The sequence below is a fragment of the Prunus mume genome, linkage group LG5, assembly GCF_029339155.1.
Source record: "Prunus mume cultivar Tortuosa linkage group LG5, ASM2933915v1, whole genome shotgun sequence".
In the NCBI taxonomy this organism is placed as follows: domain Eukaryota; kingdom Viridiplantae; phylum Streptophyta; class Magnoliopsida; order Rosales; family Rosaceae; genus Prunus; species Prunus mume.
This window is the reverse complement of record NC_142702.1, coordinates 25,280,279-25,307,404: the sequence shown is the minus strand read 5'-3', so window position 1 is coordinate 25,307,404 and position 27,126 is coordinate 25,280,279. Positions and strand designations below refer to the sequence as shown.

The following is a 27,126-nucleotide window of genomic DNA, read 5'->3' as shown; positions in this document are numbered from 1 at the left end:
ATTTGACATCACTTTTTGGACAACAATTGTCTTTACACTTTTTGGCTTCGTGCAGGTTCTTTTTCTAGGTCAGCTGTGAATCATGAGAGTGGAGCTAAAACTGGCTTATCTGGACTGGTTATAGGAGTCTTAATGGGATGCGCCCGCACCCGCGCCCTCCTATTTATGACGCCAGTATTTGAATATATACCGAATTTAGGGGGTCTGGGCAGGTCTGACCCAGAAAAAAAGGGCCATTTTGGAATCTCCAAGGACGAAATGACAATGGTGCTATGAGAGAGAGAGAGAGAGAGAGGTCGCGGGTTATAACTCACGTCTGAGCGAGAGAGAGGGGCTGGAAGACGGCCGTGTTAGACTTTATATCAATTATGGTACTTTATAATTTACATATCCTTTTATTTTGCATGATTTTGGTATAAATTTAAAATTTATAATACTAAATAATTATATATATAAAAAAGGAACGCCTAGGCAACAACCACCCATTTTTCCAAATACAATGACCACACTGTGATCCATAATATTTCCCAGCCAATGATCTCAACATCGAGAAGCAAAAGATTCTAAACCGTAAATTCTGACAATAATAGCTATCATAAATAGGCATGCATGTTTGAACAACAGAAATGCTAAATCTCTAGAACGCTTGCATTTATCTGTAGAGCATTGGAAGGGAAGTTTAAGACTAATGAAATCACCTAATATGATAATCGAAGTATTATTGGTCATAGCATGACCCGGACCAAATTGGAGGACTTCGAGCAATCAAGTTGGTTACTGGAGCAGCTTGAACTCCACGTCTATTCAAGAGGCATCTGAAGTATTGTAGCCGAGGCAGTGTAGTTAAATTACCATTTCGCGCAGATGTTGCCTCCCTCCTGCTCCACAAACGCTCTACAGGGAAAACAAAATGGCGTTCAGTCTCAAGCTGAAGAGTACCCAGAAAACACACAGTACCAAGTACTCGCTTATATACATATCACGCCTGGGAGATTGACTCTAAATCAACTTAATTCACTACTTACCTGCAGCAGCAGCAGCTCGAGGCCAAATAGTTTGCTGAACATCTGATGTATCAGCTGTCTCACCCCACATGCATACTTCTCCTCCAAGAACAAGCTTTTGCTGAGAAACATCGTTAATTCCTTCAAGTGGTTCAGCATTATAAGTATCTTCCCAAGGGACATCTAGATGGTCAAGATACCAAACACCTTGATTGCTGAAAATACATCTGAAACCTTTGGCAACAGCCTTCGGACAAACCCCTGGGCCCAACCTATTGCATTTATAAAGTTAGAAAGTGCTTAAGACCATTAGAGCTTCACTTGATGCCATCACAAAACTGTGCATAGGGAAGAAAATCACCAGTTATGCACTACAGTCTTTGGATTTAGCTTTGTTGGGAAGGTGTCGAAGGTTTCTTCCCTGTGGTAAGAAAACTTAAATCTGTCACATCATTCTTTACAGTATTGAGAAACAAAAACAACGAAACACTCTTTGAATAGTTGAATTCCTTTGTTTAAAAGCTGTTGATTCATAACTTTAAACTGATGAAAAACCTAGCAAGAATTTACAAGGGAACAAAAAAGGATGGTAACAATTATATTGATATTAGACATACCAGTTTACCGGGGTCCAATTTTTTGAAATTGCTATTTCTTGTGCTTTGAGGACAAAATACTGATATGCGTCTTTAGTAGTCATGTTGTGTTGCTGAAGCCTACAAATATAAAGACCAATGGACAGAGTTACATGCAAATTGTAATCATCGCTTGAAAGGTAGAAGATTACATGCAAATTGTAATCATATAAGATCTGAAAGATAATGAAAATGCCAAATGAAGTGAGTACCATTGCTTCACATGTCGAGTGGAGCTCCAACAAGCTGTCAAATTTTGAAATAACATCAGATCGTATGCAAGCATGAAACAATACAGGGAGAGAGAGAGGTTCTGCACATGACATCTAATGAAAATTTTCAATCACACGATACACGAGTTTACATACAAGTCCTTAGAATATAACACATCACTTCTCTCTCATCACAGATCCATCATATTTTGCAAGAAGCAGAATGTCATCCGCTCACTTACAAGTTATGATATCTCAATGCAGGTGTAAAATATAAACATTTGTACTCCTTCAAACTCTTGGAAGGAGAACGAATAATAATTGGTAGGTGTAAAATACAACACTTTCTAGCTCATAAAAGTCATGCGTGCACCAAAATTTTATAAAAGCAAAGTACTTATAGTTTCATTGTTTATCAGAAAAAAATTTATATAAAAAATAACACAAAGATTAGTGTCGCATAAAGAAAAAGAGTAAACTTCTCCATTCTTGTGTGAATAAAATGACTGCTGAATATTAGCTTAGAACAAAAGGTTTTACTCACTTGTATTAACTTCATCACCGCCCAAGTGGAATAGCTCAAAGGGAAAAATATTTCTCATATCTGTACATTGGAAACCAAAATTGCATTAGTATATGGAAGATAAACACAAGATTTGCCACAGTAGCTATAGACAATTATATATTTTTTAAAGTAAAAATCATACGTGGACATGATATTCATGATTTTCAGGTCCTATTTCTATGCATCAAGTGTGTAATCAGAGAGAGAGAGAGAGAGAGAGAGAGAGAGAAGTATACCCATACAGTAAGTAATCTATAAGCACACAATAAATAACAGGGTAAATGTTTTCATGAGCTTAACCTGTCAAAATTCCAGAAACCACATCAAAAGTTGAACTCTTTGATACATCAAGTGGCTCTTTGCAGGAAGAGGAAGGCCAAAGATTAGGATATCCAGCGCCCCTGCACAAGAGAATTAAGAACAGGTTTGAGTTTTCATAAATTAGCAGTTTTACCAGATGACATAAAAGCACTATTCCTCAATGAGAATGCAATGTCAGAAAAACTCTGATCTGTTTGCTACTGTAATTTAAATTTCCTGCAAGTGCCCATGTGGTAAGACACAAAAATAAAGTACCATAAACAAAAAAATTCAGTTCTGGCAGACCAAGTAGTAAATGAGAAAAGAATTTTCTCCAGAGACGATTCTAGATAGTGGTAAGCAGTAAGCACGTTGTGATGTTCAACTTCTCTAAATCATTTTCAGTGGAAGTTATCCAAGATTACAACATAGGAAAAAAATTATATTGACAACTAAGTATCTTCTTCACTCTCTCAGTTCCTAGAAAGCCATGACAAAATAATTACCGACAAAACCAAAGTTAAGTAAGCTATGTCCCTTCATTTAATCAGACCATACTAATTAAGCATCAAATCCTAGCTTAGAGAAAATAGCTACTTGATGGGAAAGGCTGAAAAATCCATTTTTATCATTCTAAAAATAATTTAACTACAATAATATGTCCAAGTCATTAGCTTAAGTGGACAGTTAATATGTCCACAACATTAGCTTAAGACAAAAGTTGATATTGAAAAAGATTTTTACCATGATTTTGCATGACCAGGGACATCTACTTCTGCCATAACATTGATGCCTGCCACAGCAACATGCAAAATGATCAAGTAAATTATGTAAAATAGATTGTATCGCATCCAACCAGGCTAAGGACACAACAAGGAATAGTAAAGAACATAAGCTTATTTTCTAGCCCAGTAAATAAAGACTATACGCACCTCTTGTTTTGGCAAAGCTTCACATTAACATGTCAAAACATGGAAAGAAAACACAAAATTAGTCTATTTAAGAGTATGAAAGCACAAACTGCATATCAGATACACAGATTAAACAAGAAGACATGGCAATATATTTAGAAGGCTGCAAGAATAATTCAGTATTTACTTTTTCAGGTTCACATTTTTAGTCCTCTGCAAGCATTCTTTTTTATTTTATCTCACTCTAAGATAATCAGTAATAATCACTGCCATTATCATAGTTTTCAAAATAAGTCCCATTCAGGTTCATAATCCATCTTAAGATTCTCTGAAGATATGATGTATCATAGCACTTTCTGTTTTCAACAGCTAGAATGCAATGATTAGGATGAATACGGAATACACAAGTAATCTTCAGCTCTTCAAAGAAGTTCAAAAGCTAATGAGGATTGAATAATCTACAGAAATCTTACCTCACAATTTCAATTGCATCCTCAACTGTGTAGCGCTCCCACTTTGTATATGAACCTTTCCACAACTTTGGGTATGAAGGTATTTCTAGAGGAAATGACTCTCTATCTATGACGTGCCAATGAAGAACATTCTACTTAATGTAATTCACAACATCAGTATTACATGAAAAAACATTCGAGGAACAAAACATAGTGTAATATCAGGAAGGTGCTTAAATGAATCCAAGTGAAAAAACCCTTCTGGGTAACATATCTTACAAGTTTAGCATATGACATCGATTCAATTACTTGTTTAATCACGTCAACTGGTAAATAGTGTCTTGATGTATCTGCAAAAGTGTGAAAAAGATAGGCATTAAGAATCATTGTAGGACAAACTAATTAATGAACTTATAAGAGAATTCCTTCTTTCATGAAAAATAGTAGCTTACCAAGCAAAAGCCCTCTGTATGCAAACCTTGGACTGTCCCGTATGTACCAAGGTGCCCTGTATACTTGTACAGATTTACTCCCGTAATCAAACATACACAATTGGCTGAATGTCTAGAACATTGCAAAAGAGAAGACTGAATAAGGAAAGGGAGAGGCTGGAACAAAACATAACCATGCCTATTTGTGCACGATGAGAGATTTGTTAAGCATACTATCATGAATACAAATTAAGCAGCTTATCCAACAGTTGATCTCAATTACTAATCCAGAAACATTTCATTCATTATTTATATAAGTAAGCAATAAATACTTAAGCATTTCAAGCAGATATTTTGACAACCACCAGAGCTAGCAGAGGAACATATGACATTGTTATTCTACAATTTCAAAATTGCGTAATTTGATAAGGAGCCACCAGTAAAAGGAACAACTTATCACAAGTGATGCATTACCCAGGACTAGATCAACAGTACCCCAGTAACATTTGACATTTGACTGGCAGCTGCAAACCCAACAGAGGTTCAGGTAAGCGGTCACTCATGCACCTCAGTTTGAGAGAGCAAGAGATGGAGGAAACATGATTTCCATCTGTTGGTCATCTGTACAAAGTCCATTATTATCCTTTAACTGGAAAGAAAATGATAGCTTGTCTCTCCCTAGTACCTACCTCAATCTCTTCCTCACTTGCCTTATTGGAAGTCAAGTTGCAGTCCAACTCACGAAAACAACCCCCCCTACTTATATACATGGGCTTGTACATCACCATGCCTAATTCGTAACACAACGTAGTAACAATCATACATACCTCTAACGCCCGCAGAGCACCATACACAGTGTTTGCCTGCAACCAGAAAGGGAACAAAAATCAACATCCATGGAACGTCAGCACATCCATACCATTATTTTGCTATTCATTTACTCCAAAATGTGAGTCGATATTGATTAATTTTGATGTTAACGCATCATGTACTAGTCAGAGCCAGTGGTTTAGTACTGCAGACTTGCAAGACATTCTTAGTTCTTTGGTTTGAAACCTCTCATCCCCATTTTTTAGTTATCTGTTAACCTCATGCAGTGCATTCAATGCAGGATGGGAAAGCATATATATGTTTTGCTTGATATAAATTGCTGGCTCAAAGAGCTTAAACCATCCAGGGAACAGGGCAGTGCAATTCACAACAAATTATCATCTGCTTCTGCATCTAATTGTCAGAATACACCAAAGAATTGAAAAACCACAATCTTCAATCCTCAATTTACCTCAATGGTGGCCTCCCCAACAATCGATTGGTCATCCTTCTTCAGCACAAACAAAGTATAGCTCTCATCCACACCAAGTTGAAGCTGAAAATAGCCAAACTCGCTATCAAAAGTCAAAACCACAATCATTTTCTCATAAACAAATACAAACTCTGAATTTATGAAAAAACCCAACTCACATCTTCGCTATCTGAATGAACCACAACTTTCAGTTTAGTAACATCATAGGACAGTCTCCTCCCCCTTATTCTATCAAAGGAAGAAACCCCATGACTGTTCTTGAATATAATAGCTTTGTAGCGATCAAACCCAAGTCTGAGAATGCTAGAGTTGCCTCCGTTCCCGCCCACAACGAGCGAGAGCTGTGGGTGGACAGAAAAGGTCTTGTTGCCGGAGGTGAACTCGGAAGGCAGAGGCCATAGGTACGTTAGAGAGTCGTTGACTTCATCAGCTGAATTAAGGCCTTGGGTTTGCAGAACACAGAGGGAGTGAGAGAAGAAGAACAAGATTAAGAACAAGGTGGACATGGCCTGCCTGAATTCTGAGAAATGAGAGATGGGATTGAGTTTTGAGTTTTGAGTGTTCGATAAGAACAGAACTATGGTCTGTGTTTTGTGACAGGAGAGTGGAGCAGGTGAAACATCCAATGATGGAGATGATGAGAAGAAGACAAAGTTGGTATAAACGGAATCAAAAAATATAAAATCCTCATGTGTTGTAAAGAATGCGGTGGAGCCACATAAAGAAAAGAAGAGAATAATGGTGAGGCTTGTCTGCAAATACCCACGTGAAGCGAAAGAAATATGAGTAAGCAGCCACAGAATTCTGCCTACAAATAAGGCTTCCCCCTTCCTTTGCTGGACACACCATCTGAGAAGAAATGAGAGCTCAGGCAGAGAGGAATGAAAGGAGAGAAGGAAGAAAGAGGGAGAGTGAGAGGATGTTACTGCTATTGCTTTCTCAGGACGTAACCTCGTTAAATATTGTGTCTCATTCACTTTACGTGCAGCTGTTTATTTTACAACGTCAAGTTAATTTTCTTTATTTTCCTCTGATACAGTGTTTATGACTGAATATATCTCTGATTCTGAACTTTTGAACAAAAACAAATAAAAGTTAAGGGTTAGTTTCAATTTAGTGCTATGAATTCTCACTTTTAAAGTATGTTTGTTTATGCACTCTTAATTTTAACAATTATGTATTTTAATCTTTTTAATTTTTTGCAATATGGTTATGATGTTAACATCACATTCAAAATTTCTGTTAATTGCCTACGTTTTCACTTCTTTTAATGTCAATTGAAGCTTATTTTTAGGCAATTGGTGTCTTCCCACCCAAACTTGCAGAAAATGTGTAATAGCTTCTTAATAAAAGTACTAGTAGAAGACAACAATTGCCCGAAAATACCCTTCAACTAACATCGAAAGAAGCGAATGGCTGAAAACTAGACCTGCCACATAGGTACATACATTTTGGCGGTTAAGTGATGCCAAAACTATATGGCAAAAAATTAAAAAGATTAAGATACTTTTTTATTTATTTAAGGAAAGATAGTATTTTATTAAACCGAAAGGAACAGTACATGGTGAGAGTAAGGTACATGATTGTTAAACTTGCGAGTATAGGAATAAATCTGGGTGAGAGTTTAGGATATTAAATTGAAATTAACCCAAAAGTTAATGCTGGCTAGAGTTTAGTGGGTATCTTGCTCCAAAATACAAATACTTTCTTTAAACAAATGTTATATTATTGATAAAAGTTCAAATTGTTGTCTTCATAATACTACAAAATTGTAATATTTGCTCCTACAAAAACAATTATATTTATTTTGAAAAAATAAAATATTTAGCTTTTTTTTTTTGGTGTAGTTCATATTTGATTGCAGAAAAGGTGGGAGCTACGAGAAAGTGTAATATTAACCAAATTTTTATCATAGAAACTTGAACTTAAGATTTATTGTTTGTCCACCCATCTATAATATCACACAAACAAAGCTTTGTGGGCACAATAAGATATTTATATTGTTTGTTAATAGTTTTTTTTGCAGCCCAAACAAAGCTTTGTGGGCAGACCCATGAAATTTGAAGGGGCAGGCTAATATCCTTTTTAATGGGAAATCCATTATATTACATTTTAGAGAAAAATTAATAATGATAAAAGAATAAAAACATTTAATACGTGCATTGCTTATTAATTTACCCATCTTCTTAATCTCAGTATTTACAATCTCATCTCTACGCCAATTCCTTAACCCTAAAATCCCTCCCAATCTCTTTCCCACATGGTGCTCGATTCCCACATGGTGCTTGATAACAATTGCTCTGCGAATGACCTTTTCCTTTGCTCGCCAAATGTGGATAGAATTTCGTTGCTCCATTTGGTTAATTGAGCGTATTTCTCAACAATTTTGTTGTCTCTTTTACTATTGGGCTTTGTGTGGTTTTGGTAAAAAGAAACTGCTGTTTTTGTTTTACTTTTGTTGGTATAATTAGAGGATGTATATGTTATCCCAAATTTTTGAATCACTTTAATCTTTTCCAGTCAAGTTATTTTGGTGCGTGCACGATAAATTTTCGATATTTAATAATATAGTTATTTGTTAATAAGATCAATGTCATTTCTTTTAACTTCTTTGACGTTACAACCCATTCTTTTCATTTTTATTTTTGTATTTAATAATATAATTGCATCCAAACAGATAACAAGCCTAAACAACCAAAGACTGCATAACAAAGGAGGTTTGAAGAACTTATGACTTATTTTGCTAACCACACGTCACCAAATGTTGACTTTTTGAAGGAACCAGACCCTCCTGTTCCTGCTGGTATGTTTTTTTTATTTATTTTTATATTTATGATACAAGTCATAGTATAAACTACAAGGGGGAGGTATCGAGTTGTCATGTGGCTTGCTCTTTTTCATTAGGCAAAACCTTGTTGACCTATTGATTTTAGAGAGGAAAAGAAAAAGAAATAGATAGGCCTCCCACCTCCCTCCTCCCTCCTCCCTCCTATTCCTATTGGTATGCTTTTGATTATATATATATTAAAAAGATGCATACTGTATTTACATATATTTCATCATATTTCATCATATATATATATTTTTTATCACTTCTTATGACATAATATCAATTTATTTGTTGTAATTCTATGTCATGTGCTCACAATAATTATTTTTGGGTTTTATCATCTTATTCATTCACTGTATTTTTATTTGTTTATAAACAATAAGTAATTATTTTTATTGCTTTTGTTGTATTTAACAATGAATCTACAAATTGCACACAGGTGAATGTATGTATTGTTTAAAGGTGGATGATCACATTACGCAATTATGCCCCTATAAGTATGATGTCCCAAAGAATGCAATTCTTGGCAAAGATTGTTCGGTTGTTTGTACTGTCTACGGATGTAGGTTTAGAGACTCATGTTGTGCCAAATGCGGCCATACCCGTGGACGAGCAATCCTCATGGATTGTATAACCTGTGGGAAGCTATATGACCACTGGTTTGATCCGTGCCCGGAACGCAATTTGACTTCTCCTTTTACTTGCGACCCTTATACTGGTTATATTTCTTTCAAGGCTTGTCCTCCAAAAGAGTAGAGAATAGAGAATTAATTGTATTCTAGAGTTAAAGCAAAAGAGAAATGAGTGCTTTTTTATGTCGTTTGTCAAAAATGGAGCATGTTTTTGTTTAGCCATGCATCCTATCATTTAGATTCCTACATATTGTATTGTTTTTATCGCAAATGAATTGCAATTTGCAGCAGATGCATTGTCATTGTTTATTATATTCTTATGCTTGAAATAAAAGTTATTTACTAAAATCAAAGTACATATTTAAAACTTCCAACTTTCAGTACAAGTTGCTATATGAGTTTGAAACTTATTCCATTCCGCAGTTTATACATACCGTTTTGACATCTAAAGAAGTCAGAGCCTAAAACTTGTTCATGATGATGTTGTTTGTAATTGTACGTAGCTAATCCAGAATCAGGAGATAAATAATCCTATATCGATCATACCACAACATTAATTAGGTCTGGTTTATACTAGTCATCATAAAATTACGTTTGGCTTCGGATCATCATCACCGTAGTTTCAGTTACATTATAATCTTTGCCCATTCAGGCTAGGATGGATTATTCGCTTCATCAGCCACTCTGTCATTTCTGGCTTTACAACTGCTTCAGCCATTGTGATTGCCACCTTATCTCAGGCAAAATATTTTTTGTTTCCACAATAAAGAACAATGAGTGGGAAAGATAACTAACCAAGTCGTTGTAATATTAAGAAAGCGCTCCCAAAACCGTTTGATGATATACCACTTCAGCATCTTTTTTTTAACCTCAAACACGCACAGATATCCACCGCTATTTTGATCAAAAAGGGTTGCACATATTAAAGCCCTTATCACATGTTTTAACAATTCACTTGAACTCTGGACTACTTTCTTGCAAGTGCGGAAGTATTCCAGAACCGTTTCACGACCGCTTCCATTCACAAATCCACCGTACTCTTTTGGTCTGGTTATGTAACTCACTTCAGAACGTTGAACATCATAAACATAAGCAACATCTTTTGCATCCCATCCAGCCATAATAAGACACCCCTCAAAAACATACGGTGTAGACACCCCAAGTAAACGCCCACACTTCTCAAACCAGTGATCAATATAGCTACGGGCTAATTCTGGTGCACAATGGATGCCATTATTAACTACTCCCCCGCATGCACGTCCAATTACATTATCCACACTACTTAATATATTTGTACAATCCCAGGAATTTCCAGCCATAGTTGCAAGTACATTGTAATTCTCCGTATAAAAAATTTTGTGCGCACTCATTCAAAATAAATCCTTCATTAATAGGACATGTAGCCCTCGTATCGACGCCAACAAATATTTTTTCACAGTCTTGATTACTAATAACACCGATATTTATCGTGCCCCATCCCCCTACCTGAATAAAAATTTAAAATTTATTAGGTAAGAAAATAAGGATGAGAATATGCCTCATCCAAGTATATATACATGCTGGCATATCTTATGATTAACTAATTAAGAGAGAGGAAAAAAATATATCAAGAGGCTAGTAAGTATATGATATACATAAATTTAACACACGTATGACAGAAAGTAATAATAATTGTATTTTAATAAGTTGTGGCAATGTCACAAATCCGACGGGTTAATTGATTTTGTTTTGATTGTTTGTACACATATCCGACGGGTTAATTAGAACCAAAAGGCTTTTTTCGTAAACTATTGGGCTTTGTGCGGTTTGGAAAAAAGAAACTGTTGTTTTTGTTTTACTTTTGTTGGTGTACTTAGAGGATGTATGTATTGTTCCAAATTTTTGAATCACTTTCATCTTTTCCAGTCAAGTTATTTGGGTGTTTGCACGATGAATACCCGATATTTAATAATATAGTTATTTGTTAATAGGATCAATGTTGTTCTTTCTAACTTCTTTGACGTCATCACCCATTCTTTTCCTTTCAACTTTCGTGTTTAATAATGTAACTGCATGCAAACAGATAACAAACAACCAAAGACTGCAGAACAAATGAGGTTTGAAGGACTTATGACTTATTTTGCTAACCACACGTCACCAAAAGTCGACTTTTTGAAGGCCCCGGACCCTCCTGTTCCTGCTGGTATGTTTTTTTAATTTTTATATATATTTATTTATAGATTTGATCTATGACACAAGCCATAGTATAAACTACAAGGGGGAGGCGGGTGTCTCACATACACTACGTACCGAGTTGTCATATGGCTTTGAACTCGAGACAACTAATCTGCAAATTAAGGCTCTTTTTCACTAGGCAAAACCTTGTTGGCCTATTGATTTTAGAGACGAAAAGAAAAGAAAAATAGCTAGCCCTCCCACCTCCCTCCTCTGTCCTCCATCCTCCATCCTCCATCCTCCATCCTAATCCAATTGGTATGCTTTTGATTATATATAATATATAAAAAGATCCATACTGTATTTACACATATTTCATCATATATTTTCTCTCTATTCTTATGGCATAATATCTATGTATTCGGTGTATGACATAATATCTGTGTATTCGTTATAATTATCTCAATTCCAAATGAGTATGATGTTACATGAACACACTACTAGAAGACTTAAGAAAAGCTCAATCAAGGATCTCAACCAAATGAGGTGCATGTCCGGTGATTAAAGAAAAACGAAAACAAATCAAAACAAATTAAATAAATTAAATGGGTTATCTCGCCCACTAGTTTAAACAAAATAGAGAGACTCCAATATAAGCCCATACAACTGATATCCCTTAGACACAAACCCATCTATCTATATAACTACGTTGAAAACCCAAATTCAAATTTAAATGACCAGTAGGATATAAGAGGTCGTAGTATTTCTATGTTTTTACATCGTTGCCACTAAACTTCATATTTTATTTATAATTTATTTCAAGCATTTCATTAACTGCCATAATTGTAATTAATATACTCCCTATTAATAGCATATCAATCACCCCATTTCTTTTAGTTGTCATTCCCTCTCACATCTCGCCCCCTAAAATTGCAAACCAAAAAAAATCTGTAAATTACATATCCAATAATGTACCTATGAAAAATATAATATAAATATATACATATAAAATATAGGTATATTATTTACCCAAAAAAAAAAAGTCAGTTACTTTGTAATTGCGTATATTTTTCATAATTAAAAATAGGTACACAATAATTTATATAAAATATAGGTACATTATTTGAAGAGGAAAGATAGGTACATTATTAGAGGAAAAAATTGGTAAGTTATTTGGAGAGAAAATAGGTTCATTTAAAAAATTACGTTTGATAAAACAAATAATAGGTACTTTATTCAGAGAAAAAAGGCTATATTATTTATAGTAGAAAATAGGTACATTATTTAGATAAATAATAGGTACTTTATTCGTAGTAGGTATATTATTCAAATGGTAGCTACATTGGATGACATATAATACCTAAATCCTAATTGTAAGTACATTAAAATTAATGTAGGTATATTGGAATAGATAATTATGTACACTTTTCATACTAGGTAAATTATATTTTTCATAAAACAAATAGGTACATTATTTTTTCAACATAATTAGTATGTACAGTTTTATTCATAAACAATTATAAAATGGATTATTAGTCATGTATAATTCATAAAAAGAAAATAACATAAACATTTTATTAAACAAACCAATTACCCAAATTTGAATTTATTGTTAATTTTTTTAAAATGTTCCAAAATTAATTCCTACATCTATTACAACCATTTGGAGATATTTCCAAATTCAACATCTATCATTATATACAATCCAATTAAAAACTGTTTCCATATTGATTCCTACATTAATATACAAAATGCAATAATGGCTTAGTTAGGGGTATTTTTGGAATCTGAAAAGTACAATAAATCAAATTTTATGCTTAATTAGGTAACTTGCTGAGTTGGATCCTAGTCATGGGTTTTTACTTATACAAATTGGGTATTATTTATAGGAACAAAAAGTGAAAGGTTTTAGGTATGGCAAATTGAATTTAAAGGGCGTAAGCCAAATTTACTAAACAAAATATTACTATTCTTGCAGTGCATGCCCAAGGTGCTAGGCGTAGCTGCCAGATATCTAAAGCGTGCACCAACTTCCATGTTGGCAAACCAAACCAAATAACATCTTACTCAAATTGTTCCAGACCAAATTCTTCCATTAGAGCTTCAGTTTCAGGAGTCACAGCACGTTGACTATTTTCTCTTCTCAGCTGCTCATATAGTTGATCATCTGCGTTACCAATATCTTGGAAGTTTTACTCTGAATCTATCGTTCAATCTCACATTATTTTCATGTGTATACGGGTATTTTTGTGTTTCCACGATAAAGAACAATGAGTGGGAAAGATAACTAACTAGGTCATTGTAATATTCAGAAAGCGCTCCCAGAACCGATCGATGATATACCACTTCAACATTTTTTTTTAAACCTCGAACATGCACAAGTTTCCACCGCTATTTTCATCAAAAAGGGTTGCGCATAATAAACCCCTATCACATTTTGTGACAATTCAATTGAACTCTGGACTACCTTCTCGCAAGTGCTCAAGTATGCCTGAACCCTTTCACGGCCACTTCCATTCACAAATCCAACGCACTCTTCTGATCTGGTTGCGTAAGTCAATCCATAACGTTGAACATCACAAACATAAGGAACATCTTCGTCATCCCATCCAGCCATAATAAGACACTCCTAAAAAACATACGGTGTAGACATCCCAAGTAACCAGTCAACAATATAGCTACGGGCTATTTCTGGTGCACGATGGATGCTATTATTAACTACGTTCCCACATGCACGTCCAATTACGTTATCCATACTCATAATATATTCATACAATCCATGGAATTTCCCGCCATAGTTGCCAGTACATTGCAACTCTTCATATAGAATTTTTTTTTTGCGTCCTCATTCAAAATAAATCCTTTATGATTAGGATTTGTAGCCCTTGTATAGACACCAATAATTATTGCTTCACAGCCTCTATTACTAATAATACCGATGTTTGTTGTGCCCCATCCTGCTACCTGAATATTAAAAAAAAAAAAAAAATTAGATAAGAAAATACAAGAAAATAAGGATATGCCTCATCCAAGTATATACTATTATATATGTGTACATGCTGGCATATTATATGATTAACTAATTAAAAGATAAGAAAAAAAGACCAAGAGGCTAGTAAGTACGTATGATAGATATAGATTTAACACACGTATGACAGAAAGTAATAATAATTGTATTTTAATAAGTAGTGGCAATGTCACAAACCTTGAAATCTTGACTGGTCGTAGAATATGTCTCAGCCATAATGCAAAACAAAAGTTCAACTCAACTCGGCTCTCCAATTTGCTGTTGAGAAAGAAAGATAAGTTGTTCTGTAAGTTTGAAAAAGTTCAAGCGGTAGGCATCCTTTTATAGATGAGAATTGTTGTTTTAGGAAGTAAAAGAATATTACTCTATGAACTAAGACTTTCCATGCTTGAACCTCAAGAAATCAATTAAAAAAATATTACCCTTTTGTTTTGGGGATAGTACGCTGGAAAAAAGATGCAAAATAAAAATAAGATCCAAAGGAACAAAAGCAGTAAGATGGGGAGACCAAAAACAGAGATAACTTTTGACATCAAATCTTGTACACCAAAACCTTCCAAGACGTGTCTTCCATACGACACTAAGAAAAAGGGAAGGAAAAAAAGAACAAGGGCGAAACAGGAAACAAAACAAACAACATAAACACATTTAAATTGCTGTGTACAATTTTAGAGAAAAAATAATAATGATAAAAGAATAAAAACATTTAATACGTGAATTATGCTTATTAAAGACGTCAGATGCGTGCATTTAAATTGGGTTCTAAAGGGAGAAAATAAATAAAAAGGCCCTGTCCACGCCTATATAATCTTTTTAATCTCAGTATTTACCATCTCATCTCTACGACAAGCCCTTAACCCTAAAATCCCTCCCAATCTCTTTCCCACATGGTGCTTGATAACAACTGCTCTGCGAAGGACCTTCTCCTTTGCTCGCCAAATGTGGCTGGCCAATCGGTGGTCCTGGATAAGGACGGCGGCGGGGGAAAGGACCTTTCCCCGCAAGAGAGGATCGGCTATTCCACCGATAAGTCACTTTGGAATTCAATTTTGAAGTCAATGGGTATGTATGTTTGTTTGGTTTATGTGGTAGAATTTCGTTTCGTACAATATCCTAATTCTATTTGATTTGAAAATACTTTTAGAGGAAGATCGTTGCTCCATTTGGTTAATTGAGTGTATTTCTCAACAAATTTTTTGTCTCTTTTACTATTGGGCTTTGTGTGGTTTTGGAAAATAGAAGCTGTTGTTTTCGTTTTACTTTTGTTGATGTAATTGAGGATGTATATATTATCCCAAATTTTTGAAACAGTTTCATCTTTTCCAGTCAAGTTATTTTGTGTGTGCACGATGAATACTACCCGATATTTAATAATATTGTTATTTGTTAATAGGATCGATGTCATTCCTTCTAACTTCTTTGACGCTACTACCCATTCTTTTCCTTTTTACTTTTGTATTTAACAATATAATTGCATGCAAACAGATAACAAGCATAAACAACCAAAGACTGCAGAACAAAGGAGGTTTGAAGAACTTATAGCTTATTCTGCTAGCCAAGCAGCACCAAATGTTGACTTTTTGAAGGAACCGAACCCTCCTGTTCCTGCTGGTATGTTTGTTATTTATTTTTATTTATGATACACGCCATAGTATAAACTACAAGGGGGAGGTAGGTGTCTCACACACACTACAAAGTTGTCATGTGGCTTTGAACTTGAGACAACTAGTCTGCAAATTAAGGCTCTTTTTCACTAGGCAAAACCTTGTTGGCCTATTGATTTTAGAGACCAAAAGAAAATGAAATAGATAGCCCTCCCACCTCCCTCCTCCCTCCTCCATCCTAATCCTATTGGTATGTTTTTGATTATATATATTAAAAAAAGATGCATACTCTATTTACATATGTTTCATCACATATATATATATATATATATATATTATTTATTTATTTATTCATCTCTTCTTATGACATAATATCAATTTATTTGTTGAAATTCTATGTCATGTGCTCACAATACTTATTTTTGGGATTTATCTTCTTCATTAACCAAAAAAATTAAAAAACTAAGTAATTATTTTTATTGCTTTTGTTGTATTTAACAATCGGTCTACAAATTGCACACAGGTGAATGTATGTATTGTTTAAAGGTGGATGATCACATTACACAACTGTGCCCCTACAAGTCTGTTGTCCCAAAGAATGCAATTCTTGGCAAGGGTTGTTCGGTTCAGTGTATTGTATGCGGATGTAGGTTTAGAGACTCATGTTGTGGCAAATGCCGCCAAACCCGTGGACGTGCAATCCTCATGGATTGTAGAATCTGTGGGAAGTCATATGACCACTGGCCTGATATGTGCCCGCAACGCAATTTGAATTCTTCTTTTACATGCGACCCTTATACTGGTTATTTTTCTTTCAAGGCTTGTCCTCCAAAAGAGTAGATAATAGAGAATGAATTGTACTCTAGAGTTAATAAAGCAAAAGAGAAAGGAGTGCTTTTTTATGTTGTTTGCCAAAAATGGGGCATGTTTTTGTTTAGCCATGCATCCTATCATTTAGATGCCTACAACTTGTATTGTTTTTATCGCAAATGAATTGCAATTTGCAGCAGATGCATTGTCATTGTCTATTATATTCTTATGCTTGAAGATGTGGGAATCCAATCCATCTGTAAAAGGTGGTTTTTATCTCAATACATTTTGTTCTTCTCTTATGGGGTTAGTATACTTTATTTTAATTTAAAGACTTGCTAAACAATAAACTAGGCATGAATGACCAAGGTTTGAAGAATAAGGATGGAGTTGGAAATACATTCAAAGATATTATCGCAGTGTCATGCATGTGATATGAGGGCCAGGCCAAGTGATGCTTCGACAACCTCTGGAAGTAGCTGAAATAAAAGTTACATACTAAAACCAAAGTACATATTTAAAACTCCCAACTTTCAGTGTATGACAAGTTTGAAACTTATGCCACTCAGCAGTTTATACAAACTTGTTGATGATGATGTTGTTGGTAATTGTACGTAGCTAATCCAGAATCAGGAGATAAATAATCCTATATCGATCATACCACCACATTAATTAGGTCTTGTTTGTACTAGTCATCATAAAATTAGGTTTGGCTTTGGATCATCATCACCTTAGTTTCTCAGTTACATAATAATCTTTGCCCGTTCAGGCTAGGATGGATTATTCACTTCATGCCACTCTGTCATTTCTAGCTTTACAACTGCTTCAGCCATTGTGATTGCCGCCTTATCTCAGGCAAAATATTTTTTGGGATATGAAGTAGCAAGATTGTGCCATTGATCAAGAGCATTATAATTTATATCTGGAGCCGATAGGCCTAGGGTATGCTTTGCTTGCATTCCCAAGTGGTATAACTTTCGTATATTATCTTCATATTTAGGTTTGAGCTTGCATTTTCTCATGCAACATTGCAATTCTTAATGTATCGCTTTCATGACCAGCCGTCGTGGTTATCAGTATTCTTTTTCCTAATAATGATCTTTAATCTGATAAATAATATGGAATATTAAATTTCTTGGTTTTCAACTTGTGATTCTAATTGTCAAATATTTGTGGCCATGATCAACAATCAGAATCCCAGTGTCAATCACCAGATGTTCAGTCTCTAAGACATCACTTTGGGCAACTCAACCATGTGTGTAGGTTTTGAAAATGTAGTGATTACAGTATACTTTTCGGATGTTCTGTTTATATTTGCTTTAGTAATAGATTCTAGATGGAATGTTCTGTTTTAGTCTACATTCTGTCAACCATAAGTCTGCTGTTATGCACCTGTCTAAAATCTTAGTTGAGAAGAAAAGAAAAAAAAGAAGAATAAATTTCCTAGTTAGTTATTCATTTTCTCTTGGATTCACTACATATCGTTCTCGAATTGTTAAAATTACCAATACAGAGTTCCGCAAGCTCTGTTTTAACGTTGGGATGGTGAAGAGAGCATGGTGAGCTTGGCATACAATGGTTGAAATGCAGGCCTATTATATAGAATGATAGAGTTTCCTAAACAGTCACAATCTAATCCAGTGCCTGTTTTAAAATTGAATAACTATCAATGTTGCTATTTTTCCTGTTGTATGATTCCTTCTCTTTTCATGTAATTTTGTCTCTTTTCTCATAGCAGAATTTGACATCACTTTTTGGACAACAATTGTCTTTACACTTTTTGGCTTCGTGCAGGTTCTTTTTCTAGGTCAGCTGTGAATCATGAGAGTGGAGCTAAAACTGGCTTATCTGGACTGGTTATAGGAGTCTTAATGGGATGCGCCCGCACCCGCGCCCTCCTATTTATGACGCCAGTATTTGAATATATACCGAATTTAGGGGGTCTGGGCAGGTCTGACCCAGAAAAAAAGGGCCATTTTGGAATCTCCAAGGACGAAATGACAATGGTGCTATGAGAGAGAGAGAGAGAGAGAGGTCGCGGGTTATAACTCACGTCTGAGCGAGAGAGAGGGGCTGGAAGACGGCCGTGTTAGACTTTATATCAATTATGGTACTTTATAATTTACATATCCTTTTATTTTGCATGATTTTGGTATAAATTTAAAATTTATAATACTAAATAATTATATATATAAAAAAGGAACGCCTAGGCAACAACCACCCATTTTTCCAAATACAATGACCACACTGTGATCCATAATATTTCCCAGCCAATGATCTCAACATCGAGAAGCAAAAGATTCTAAACCGTAAATTCTGACAATAATAGCTATCATAAATAGGCATGCATGTTTGAACAACAGAAATGCTAAATCTCTAGAACGCTTGCATTTATCTGTAGAGCATTGGAAGGGAAGTTTAAGACTAATGAAATCACCTAATATGATAATCGAAGTATTATTGGTCATAGCATGACCCGGACCAAATTGGAGGACTTCGAGCAATCAAGTTGGTTACTGGAGCAGCTTGAACTCCACGTCTATTCAAGAGGCATCTGAAGTATTGTAGCCGAGGCAGTGTAGTTAAATTACCATTTCGCGCAGATGTTGCCTCCCTCCTGCTCCACAAACGCTCTACAGGGAAAACAAAATGGCGTTCAGTCTCAAGCTGAAGAGTACCCAGAAAACACACAGTACCAAGTACTCGCTTATATACATATCACGCCTGGGAGATTGACTCTAAATCAACTTAATTCACTACTTACCTGCAGCAGCAGCAGCTCGAGGCCAAATAGTTTGCTGAACATCTGATGTATCAGCTGTCTCACCCCACATGCATACTTCTCCTCCAAGAACAAGCTTTTGCTGAGAAACATCGTTAATTCCTTCAAGTGGTTCAGCATTATAAGTATCTTCCCAAGGGACATCTAGATGGTCAAGATACCAAACACCTTGATTGCTGAAAATACATCTGAAACCTTTGGCAACAGCCTTCGGACAAACCCCTGGGCCCAACCTATTGCATTTATAAAGTTAGAAAGTGCTTAAGACCATTAGAGCTTCACTTGATGCCATCACAAAACTGTGCATAGGGAAGAAAATCACCAGTTATGCACTACAGTCTTTGGATTTAGCTTTGTTGGGAAGGTGTCGAAGGTTTCTTCCCTGTGGTAAGAAAACTTAAATCTGTCACATCATTCTTTACAGTATTGAGAAACAAAAACAACGAAACACTCTTTGAATAGTTGAATTCCTTTGTTTAAAAGCTGTTGATTCATAACTTTAAACTGATGAAAAACCTAGCAAGAATTTACAAGGGAACAAAAAAGGATGGTAACAATTATATTGATATTAGACATACCAGTTTACCGGGGTCCAATTTTTTGAAATTGCTATTTCTTGTGCTTTGAGGACAAAATACTGATATGCGTCTTTAGTAGTCATGTTGTGTTGCTGAAGCCTACAAATATAAAGACCAATGGACAGAGTTACATGCAAATTGTAATCATCGCTTGAAAGGTAGAAGATTACATGCAAATTGTAATCATATAAGATCTGAAAGATAATGAAAATGCCAAATGAAGTGAGTACCATTGCTTCACATGTCGAGTGGAGCTCCAACAAGCTGTCAAATTTTGAAATAACATCAGATCGTATGCAAGCATGAAACAATACAGGGAGAGAGAGAGGTTCTGCACATGACATCTAATGAAAATTTTCAATCACACGATACACGAGTTTACATACAAGTCCTTAGAATATAACACATCACTTCTCTCTCATCACAGATCCATCATATTTTGCAAGAAGCAGAATGTCATCCGCTCACTTACAAGTTATGATATCTCAATGCAGGTGTAAAATATAAACATTTGTACTCCTTCAAACTCTTGGAAGGAGAACGAATAATAATTGGTAGGTGTAAAATACAACACTTTCTAGCTCATAAAAGTCATGCGTGCACCAAAATTTTATAAAAGCAAAGTACTTATAGTTTCATTGTTTATCAGAAAAAAATTTATATAAAAAATAACACAAAGATTAGTGTCGCATAAAGAAAAAGAGTAAACTTCTCCATTCTTGTGTGAATAAAATGACTGCTGAATATTAGCTTAGAACAAAAGGTTTTACTCACTTGTATTAACTTCATCACCGCCCAAGTGGAATAGCTCAAAGGGAAAAATATTTCTCATATCTGTACATTGGAAACCAAAATTGCATTAGTATATGGAAGATAAACACAAGATTTGCCACAGTAGCTATAGACAATTATATATTTTTTAAAGTAAAAATCATACGTGGACATGATATTCATGATTTTCAGGTCCTATTTCTATGCATCAAGTGTGTAATCAGAGAGAGAGAGAGAGAGAGAGAGAGAGAAGTATACCCATACAGTAAGTAATCTATAAGCACACAATAAATAACAGGGTAAATGTTTTCATGAGCTTAACCTGTCAAAATTCCAGAAACCACATCAAAAGTTGAACTCTTTGATACATCAAGTGGCTCTTTGCAGGAAGAGGAAGGCCAAAGATTAGGATATCCAGCGCCCCTGCACAAGAGAATTAAGAACAGGTTTGAGTTTTCATAAATTAGCAGTTTTACCAGATGACATAAAAGCACTATTCCTCAATGAGAATGCAATGTCAGAAAAACTCTGATCTGTTTGCTACTGTAATTTAAATTTCCTGCAAGTGCCCATGTGGTAAGACACAAAAATAAAGTACCATAAACAAAAAAATTCAGTTCTGGCAGACCAAGTAGTAAATGAGAAAAGAATTTTCTCCAGAGACGATTCTAGATAGTGGTAAGCAGTAAGCACGTTGTGATGTTCAACTTCTCTAAATCATTTTCAGTGGAAGTTATCCAAGATTACAACATAGGAAAAAAATTATATTGACAACTAAGTATCTTCTTCACTCTCTCAGTTCCTAGAAAGCCATGACAAAATAATTACCGACAAAACCAAAGTTAAGTAAGCTATGTCCCTTCATTTAATCAGACCATACTAATTAAGCATCAAATCCTAGCTTAGAGAAAATAGCTACTTGATGGGAAAGGCTGAAAAATCCATTTTTATCATTCTAAAAATAATTTAACTACAATAATATGTCCAAGTCATTAGCTTAAGTGGACAGTTAATATGTCCACAACATTAGCTTAAGACAAAAGTTGATATTGAAAAAGATTTTTACCATGATTTTGCATGACCAGGGACATCTACTTCTGCCATAACATTGATGCCTGCCACAGCAACATGCAAAATGATCAAGTAAATTATGTAAAATAGATTGTATCGCATCCAACCAGGCTAAGGACACAACAAGGAATAGTAAAGAACATAAGCTTATTTTCTAGCCCAGTAAATAAAGACTATACGCACCTCTTGTTTTGGCAAAGCTTCACATTAACATGTCAAAACATGGAAAGAAAACACAAAATTAGTCTATTTAAGAGTATGAAAGCACAAACTGCATATCAGATACACAGATTAAACAAGAAGACATGGCAATATATTTAGAAGGCTGCAAGAATAATTCAGTATTTACTTTTTCAGGTTCACATTTTTAGTCCTCTGCAAGCATTCTTTTTTATTTTATCTCACTCTAAGATAATCAGTAATAATCACTGCCATTATCATAGTTTTCAAAATAAGTCCCATTCAGGTTCATAATCCATCTTAAGATTCTCTGAAGATATGATGTATCATAGCACTTTCTGTTTTCAACAGCTAGAATGCAATGATTAGGATGAATACGGAATACACAAGTAATCTTCAGCTCTTCAAAGAAGTTCAAAAGCTAATGAGGATTGAATAATCTACAGAAATCTTACCTCACAATTTCAATTGCATCCTCAACTGTGTAGCGCTCCCACTTTGTATATGAACCTTTCCACAACTTTGGGTATGAAGGTATTTCTAGAGGAAATGACTCTCTATCTATGACGTGCCAATGAAGAACATTCTACTTAATGTAATTCACAACATCAGTATTACATGAAAAAACATTCGAGGAACAAAACATAGTGTAATATCAGGAAGGTGCTTAAATGAATCCAAGTGAAAAAACCCTTCTGGGTAACATATCTTACAAGTTTAGCATATGACATCGATTCAATTACTTGTTTAATCACGTCAACTGGTAAATAGTGTCTTGATGTATCTGCAAAAGTGTGAAAAAGATAGGCATTAAGAATCATTGTAGGACAAACTAATTAATGAACTTATAAGAGAATTCCTTCTTTCATGAAAAATAGTAGCTTACCAAGCAAAAGCCCTCTGTATGCAAACCTTGGACTGTCCCGTATGTACCAAGGTGCCCTGTATACTTGTACAGATTTACTCCCGTAATCAAACGTACACAATTGGCTGAATGTCTAGAACATTGCAAAAGAGAAGACTGAATAAGGAAAGGGAGAGGCTGGAACAAAACATAACCATGCCTATTTGTGCACGATGAGAGATTTGTTAAGCATACTATCATGAATACAAATTAAGCAGCTTATCCAACAGTTGATCTCAATTACTAATCCAGAAACATTTCATTCATTATTTATATAAGTAAGCAATAAATACTTAAGCATTTCAAGCAGATATTTTGACAACCACCAGAGTTAGCAGAGGAACATATGACATTGTTATTCTACAATTTCAAAATTGCGTAATTTGATAAGGAGCCACCAGTAAAAGGAACAACTTATCACAAGTGATGCATTACCCAGGACTAGATCAACAGTACCCCAGTAACATTTGACATTTGACATTTGACTGGCAGCTGCAAACCCAACAGAGGTTCAGGTAAGCGGTCACTCATGCACCTCAGTTTGAGAGAGCAAGAGATGGAGGAAACATGATTTCCATCTGTTGGTCATCTGTACAAAGTCCATTATTATCCTTTAACTGGAAAGAAAATGATAGCTTGTCTCTCCCTAGTACCTACCTCAATCTCTTCCTCACTTGCCTTATTGGAAGTCAAGTTGCAGTCCAACTCACGAAAATAACCCCCCCTACTTATATACATGGGCTTGTACATCACCATGCCTAATTCGTAACACAACGTAGTAACAATCATACATACCTCTAACGCCCGCAGAGCACCATACACAGTGTTTGCCTGCAACCAGAAAGGGAACAAAAATCAACATCCATGGAACGTCAGCACATCCATACCATTATTTTGCTATTCATTTACTCCAAAATGTGAGTCGATATTGATTAATTTTGATGTTAACGCATCATGTACTAGTCAGAGCCAGTGGTTTAGTACTGCAGACTTGCAAGACATTCTTAGTTCTTTGGTTTGAAACCTCTCATCCCCATTTTTTAGTTATCTGTTAACCTCATGCAGTGCATTCAATGCAGGATGGGAAAGCATATATATGTTTTGCTTGATATAAATTGCTGGCTCAAAGAGCTTAAACCATCCAGGGAACAGGGCAGTGCAATTCACAACAAATTATCATCTGCTTCTGCATCTAATTGTCAGAATACACCAAAGAATTGAAAAACCACAATCTTCAATCCTCAATTTACCTCAATGGTGGCCTCCCCAACAATCGATTGGTCATCCTTCTTCAGCACAAACAAAGTATAGCTCTCATCCACACCAAGTTGAAGCTGAAAATAGCCAAACTCGCTATCAAAAGTCAAAACCACAATCATTTTCTCATAAACAAATACAAACTCTGAATTTATGAAAAAACCCAACTCACATCTTCGCTATCTGAATGAACCACAACTTTCAGTTTAGTAACATCATAGGACAGTCTCCTCCCCCTTATTCTATCAAAGGAAGAAACCCCATGACTGTTCTTGAATATAATAGCTTTGTAGCGATCAAACCCAAGTCTGAGAATGCTAGAGTTGCCTCCGTTCCCGCCCACAACGAGCGAGAGCTGTGGGTGGACAGAAAAGGTCTTGTTGCCGGAGGTGAACTCGGAAGGCAGAGGCCATAGGTACGTTAGAGAGTCGTTGACTTCATCAGCTGAATTAAGGCCTTGGGTTTGCAGAACACAGAGGGAGTGAGAGAAGAAGAACAAGATTAAGAACAAGGTGGACATGGCCTGCCTGAATTCTGAGAAATGAGAGATGGGATTGAGTTTTGAGTTTTGAGTGTTCGATAAGAACAGAACTATGGTCTGTGTTTTGTGACAGGAGAGTGGAGCAGGTGAAACATCCAATGATGGAGATGATGAGAAGAAGACAAAGTTGGTATAAACGGAATCAAAAAATATAAAATCCTCATGTGTTGTAAAGAATGCGGTGGAGCCACATAAAGAAAAGAAGAGAATAATGGTGAGGCTTGTCTGCAAATACCCACGTGAAGCGAAAGAAATATGAGTAAGCAGCCACAGAATTCTGCCTACAAATAAGGCTTCCCCCTTCCTTTGCTGGACACACCATCTGAGAAGAAATGAGAGCTCAGGCAGAGAGGAATGAAAGGAGAGAAGGAAGAAAGAGGGAGAGTGAGAGGATGTTACTGCTATTGCTTTCTCAGGACGTAACCTCGTTAAATATTGTGTCTCATTCAATTTACGTGCAGCTGTTTATTTTACAACGTCAAGTTAATTTTCTTTATTTTCCTCTGATACAGTGTTTATGACTGAATATATCTCTGATTCTGAACTTTTGAACAAAAACAAATAAAAGTTAAGGGTTAGTTTCAATTTAGTGCTATGAATTCTCACTTTTAAAGTATGTTTGTTTATGCACTCTTAATTTTAACAATTATGTATTTTAATCTTTTTAATTTTTTGCAATATGGTTATGATGTTAACATCACATTCAAAATTTCTGTTAATTGCCTACGTTTTCACTTCTTTTAATGTCAATTGAAGCTTATTTTTAGGCAATTGGTGTCTTCCCACCCAAACTTGCAGAAAATGTGTAATAGCTTCTTAATAAAAGTACTAGTAGAAGACAACAATTGCCCGAAAATACCCTTCAACTAACATCGAAAGAAGCGAATGGCTGAAAACTAGACCTGCCACATAGGTACATACATTTTGGCGGTTAAGTGATGCCAAAACTATATGGCAAAAAATTAAAAAGATTAAGATACTTTTTTATTTATTTAAGGAAATATAGTATTTTATTAAACCGAAAGGAACAGTACATGGTGAGAGTAAGGTACATGATTGTTAAACTTGCGAGTATAGGAATAAATCTGGGTGAGAGTTTAGGATATTAAATTGAAATTAACCCAAAAGTTAATGCTGGCTAGAGTTTAGTGGGTATCTTGCTCCAAAATACAAATACTTTCTTTAAACAAATGTTATATTATTGATAAAAGTTCAAATTGTTGTCTTCATAATACTACAAAATTGTAATATTTGCTCCTACAAACACAATTATATTTATTTTGAAAACATAAAATATTTAGCTTTTTTTTTTTGGTGTAGTTCATATTTGATTGCAGAAAAGGTGGGAGCTACGAGAAAGTGTAATATTAACCAAATTTTTATCATAGAAACTTGAACTTAAGATTTATTGTTTGTCCACCCATCTATAATATCACACAAACAAAGCTTTGTGGGCACAATAAGATATTTATATTGTTTGTTAATAGTTTTTTTTGCAGCCCAAACAAAGCTTTGTGGGCAGACCCATGAAATTTGAAGGGGCAGGCTAATATCCTTTTTAATGGGAAATCCATTATATTACATTTTAGAGAAAAATTAATAATGATAAAAGAATAAAAACATTTAATACGTGCATTGCTTATTAAAGCCGTCAGATTTACCCATCTTCTTAATCTCAGTATTTACAATCTCATCTCTACGCCAATTCCTTAACCCTAGAATCCCTCCCAATCTCTTTCCCACATGGTGCTCGATTCCCACATGGTGCTTGATAACAACTGCTCTGCGAATGACCTTTTCCTTTGCTCGCCAAATGTGGATAGAATTCGTTGCTCCATTTGGTTAATTGAGCGTATTTCTCAACAATTTTGTTGTCTCTTTTACTATTGGGCTTTGTGTGGTTTTGGTAAAAAGAAACTGCTGTTTTTGTTTTACTTTTGTTGGTATAATTAGAGGATGTATATCCCAAATTTTTGAATCACTTTAATATTTTCCAGTCAAGTTATTTTGGTGCGTGCACGATAAATTTTTGATATTTAATAATATAGTTATTTGTTAATAAGATCAATGTCATTCCTTTTAACTTCTTTGACGTTACAACCCATTCTTTTCATTTTTATTTTTGTATTTAATAATATAATTGCATCCAAACAGATAACAAGCCTATAAAC

At 35.1% G+C, this 27,126-nt stretch overlaps 3 protein-coding genes across 3 annotated transcripts; 1 reads left to right on the top strand and 2 right to left on the bottom strand.

Annotated features, from left to right (window-relative positions):
* Window positions 1-575: 575 nt before the first annotated feature.
* On the bottom strand, window positions 576-6,670 carry LOC103343747 (beta-hexosaminidase 1-like). The gene is made up of 15 exons (XM_089052004.1): window positions 5,972-6,670; window positions 5,793-5,876; window positions 5,338-5,373; window positions 4,532-4,643; window positions 4,359-4,429; window positions 4,101-4,231; window positions 3,649-3,665; window positions 3,461-3,509; window positions 2,717-2,817; window positions 2,396-2,455; window positions 1,852-1,885; window positions 1,622-1,720; window positions 1,366-1,425; window positions 1,026-1,276; window positions 576-894 (listed from the first exon to the last, which is right to left on the bottom strand). The coding sequence occupies exons 1-15, from the start codon at window positions 6,317-6,319 to the stop codon at window positions 719-721; spliced, it is 1,629 nt and encodes a 542-aa protein (XP_088908130.1). The 5' UTR covers window positions 6,320-6,670; the 3' UTR covers window positions 576-718.
* Window positions 6,671-15,294: 8,624 nt separating this feature from the next.
* On the top strand, window positions 15,295-16,963 carry LOC103343748 (uncharacterized). Its single transcript, XM_008247387.3, has 3 exons — window positions 15,295-15,519; window positions 15,943-16,068; window positions 16,585-16,963. Exons 1-3 carry the CDS (start codon window positions 15,345-15,347, stop codon window positions 16,899-16,901), a joined length of 618 nt encoding a protein of 205 aa, XP_008245609.2. The 5' UTR covers window positions 15,295-15,344; the 3' UTR covers window positions 16,902-16,963.
* A 2,132-nt stretch (window positions 16,964-19,095) lies between these two features.
* On the bottom strand, window positions 19,096-25,053 carry LOC103343512 (beta-hexosaminidase 1-like). Its single transcript, XM_089052925.1, has 15 exons — window positions 24,587-25,053; window positions 24,408-24,491; window positions 23,953-23,988; window positions 23,140-23,251; window positions 22,967-23,037; window positions 22,709-22,839; window positions 22,257-22,273; window positions 22,069-22,117; window positions 21,325-21,425; window positions 21,006-21,065; window positions 20,462-20,495; window positions 20,232-20,330; window positions 19,976-20,035; window positions 19,636-19,886; window positions 19,096-19,504 (listed from the first exon to the last, which is right to left on the bottom strand). The coding sequence occupies exons 1-15, from the start codon at window positions 24,932-24,934 to the stop codon at window positions 19,329-19,331; spliced, it is 1,629 nt and encodes a 542-aa protein (XP_088909051.1). The 5' UTR covers window positions 24,935-25,053; the 3' UTR covers window positions 19,096-19,328.
* Window positions 25,054-27,126: the final 2,073 nt, after the last annotated feature.